Source organism: Gavialis gangeticus, unplaced genomic scaffold (genome assembly GCF_001723915.1).
Source record: "Gavialis gangeticus isolate Ggan-Ray unplaced genomic scaffold, GavGan_comp1, whole genome shotgun sequence".
Classification (NCBI taxonomy): Eukaryota; Metazoa; Chordata; order Crocodylia; family Gavialidae; genus Gavialis; species Gavialis gangeticus.
Window position 1 is genome coordinate 171,440,453 of NW_017729032.1, and position 3,159 is coordinate 171,443,611.

General features: G+C 36.1%; 1 protein-coding gene across 1 annotated transcript in view; it reads left to right on the forward strand.

Annotated features, from left to right (window-relative positions):
- The window catches only part of WWC3 (WWC family member 3), a 244,438-nt gene that overhangs the window by 133,167 nt on the left and 108,112 nt on the right, over positions 1-3,159 (forward strand). Inside the window, exon 6 of the mRNA XM_019523856.1 lies at positions 1,502-1,581. Within this exon, the coding sequence (XP_019379401.1) occupies positions 1,502-1,581 (80 nt within the window). The remainder of the gene's footprint in view (positions 1-1,501; positions 1,582-3,159) is intronic.

The window sequence follows — 3,159 nt, forward strand, 5'->3', positions numbered from 1 at the left end:
CAGAACTGGATGCAGTACTACAGCTGTGGCCTGACCAGAGCCGCATAGAGGGGGAGGATCACCTCCTTGGACCTGCTTGAGATGCATCTGTGGATGCATGACAAGGTGCGGTTGGCCTTCCTGACTGCATCCCCACACTGCCGGCCCATATTCATCTTGGCATCAACGACGACTCCAAGATCCTTTTCTGCCTCTGCACTGCCGAGAAGGGAGTTCCCCAACCTGTAGGTATGCTGCTGGTTCTTCCTCCCCAGGTGCATCATCTTGCACTTGTCAGTGTTGAATCCCATCCTATTCTCATCCGCCCACCCTTGTAACCTGTCTAGGTCTGATTGCAGCCTATTCCTCCCTTCTAGCGTGCCCACTTCTCCCCACATCTTAGTGTCATGTTAATCATTAAGTCATGTTAATCATTTTGTCATCTACTGATTTACATAGAAACTGTATCAGTGGCCTGATAAGTTATATACGGCACCCTAAATCCTGTTTATTTACCTTGTTTTTTTCACATAAAACAGCTTTGAATTTAAAATGCACTTTAGGAAAAATAAATCCCTGAGTACAGAAACATCTGTGAGAGTTTTACTTTTTTATTTTACTCCCATTTAAGATAGGTTATTTCTGGAGGAAATATTTTTGTTTTAATCTTTGTTTTAAGTGCATCTTATACTTGACTGAATATAGTAGTGTTTATTTTTAGACTCTTTTCTTGTGGCAGCATAGTAACCATTGTAGTACCATGTCTCTCCCAAACCTACTTTTCAAACTAAATTTTTAGAACAGGTATGCAAAACCACATCTATCCTCAACATACCGTGTCTTTCTTGTATATGTATTAAAATGAACACAGGTTAAAGAATGACAATTAAGGTAGTGAAAACTGCTAGTTTATCTCCCCAGGCATGTACCTGAATCTTTGGAGCACTATAATAAGCAGCTGCTTGTTGTACTGTGATGCAAATGACCATCTAGGCAAGTTTCACTTTGCCTTTGTGTGAGTTTTATAATTAAAAAAAAAAAATGCGACAATAGTTAAATGTTCTTCCTAGAAACATTAATATTCTTCCCACGTGAAAAATCCATAAAATTGAACCTCTTCCCCTTTCCAGCTGCTTGAGCTGGTTCTTGCAAAATACTTCAAGTATAGCCTGGGAGGTCTATGGATGCTTGTCTACAGCTACAAGAAGACTTGAGGAAATTGCCTGTGGACTGGGACTGGCTGGTCATTAGTACAAGTGATTGTGGATAGCGTAAGAATAGATAATACAAGTAAACTGCTGTTTTCTAAATATGTTAGTGGTGTGGATGTTGGATTGGATTTTATTAATGTTTCTGCATAGTTTTTGATTTCTTTGTTCATGGATTGTAAAAATATTAAATGCAATCACTTTTTTAGTTTGAATAGTACTTACTAACTCAAGTTTTTGTATTTTTATAGAACAATTCTAGCTGTTTAGTGAGGTGCTATTACAGTTTTTGCCTAAATTTTTTTTGTTTCAAGCTTTCTAGGTTAAAACGAGAGTTGGCACAGATGAAACAAGAATTGCAGTATAAAGAGAGAGGAGTGGAAACATTGCAAGAGTGAGTCGGGGGGTTTTATTTCTCTTGTATGAATTTCTTGTTACTGAATTGGAAATGTTTCAGGACTTTAGTTAATACGTAACCTGCTGCTATACATTTTAAAATCAGAATTATTCTGCTTTACAATGTTTTCTCTTTGATAAGGCAAAACTATGCATTCAAGACTGTTTCAGATTAGTTTAGGTTATTACTCCATTAGCTATTGTGTGAGCAAGTTTTATGCTCACATATTAACCAGAATGTAGTCTTGAATTATGCAAAATATGGAAACTAGTAAGTTTAGAACACTCATAACATCTAAAATATTAAAAAAAACCCTATAGTAATTTCATTTGGAGGTCTGTGTAGATTTAGTTCTGCCCTAATATTACAACTATTATTACAACTTTATGAGTTTTCTTTATTAATTGCTGACTTTCATACAGCAATCCAAACATAGATGGAAGCTTCCTTTCTTCATCTTTTCTCTGCTTGCTAAATATGGTACTATATAATCAATAACAGATATACAAGTAAGGGGAAAATCAATGTAAACAGTACACACCTAATAATATATAAATACTTATCTCATTAGGGTTTTTTTGCTTTAAAGCATACAGAACAGGGTAGCATGGCCAGAGGACTTCACTGACAAGATAAGCTAGTCATTCTTAGTCTAAATATATTTAAAAAGACTACATAAGAGTAATCCTTACACCTAGAAGCAAATAGATGTATATAGCATCCTCAAGACCTATCTTGATGTACAATACAAATGTATTGTAGTAATAAGAAAAGTCACAAGGTAAAAGTTAAATGTTTAAATTGAAAAATAATGGCTGCTTCAAAACAGGCAGTATCATACAATGCTGCAATAGTCATGCAAGAGTTAGCATGCATCGCACACAAATATTTATACCTTACATGATTACTTAATATTCTCTCTGTGAATAATAACTTTAAACTAAATATAAATTCCGGCTTTTCTTTCCTTTCTTTCCTATGAAAATGAGGTTAGTTTAAAAGGAGAGCAATGGGATTCTAATTTAGGGATCCATTCAATTGTTTTTTTTTTTTTCCTGATGGACTAGTCACTATATAGGAAACAGCCAAGATCAAAAAAGGGGGGGGCTTAAAGGCAACTCTAAATATACTTTAAAACTACATATTTTATATGACTTTCAGAGTGATAAAATTATGAATCTCAGTGTTAATGTTTGTGATCCTAACCCAGATTAAATTGCTCACTTTGGGGTGGGAAGGTGATAGTTCAGTTACTACTAAGAATTAATACTTTTGGAATCTGATCAACCAGCACTTCTAGCTCAAACACGAGTATTCTTTCTCTGCTAGTAAATTCTCATTGTTGATGACATTGTGATACTATGCTCACTCTGTCCTGCTTTTTACACATACCCACGCACACCCTCCCCCCCACCCCATACATCGTGTCACTGCACTGCCAAGTATTGTGATGGCATTATCTAGGGCTGTGTGAATCTTTGGGTGCTGTTTTGATTCGGGGGAGGCTTGGCCCAAATATCCAAATCCGAATTGAATCGGGAGACAAATAGAAAGGTCTGCATTGATTCAAAGCTC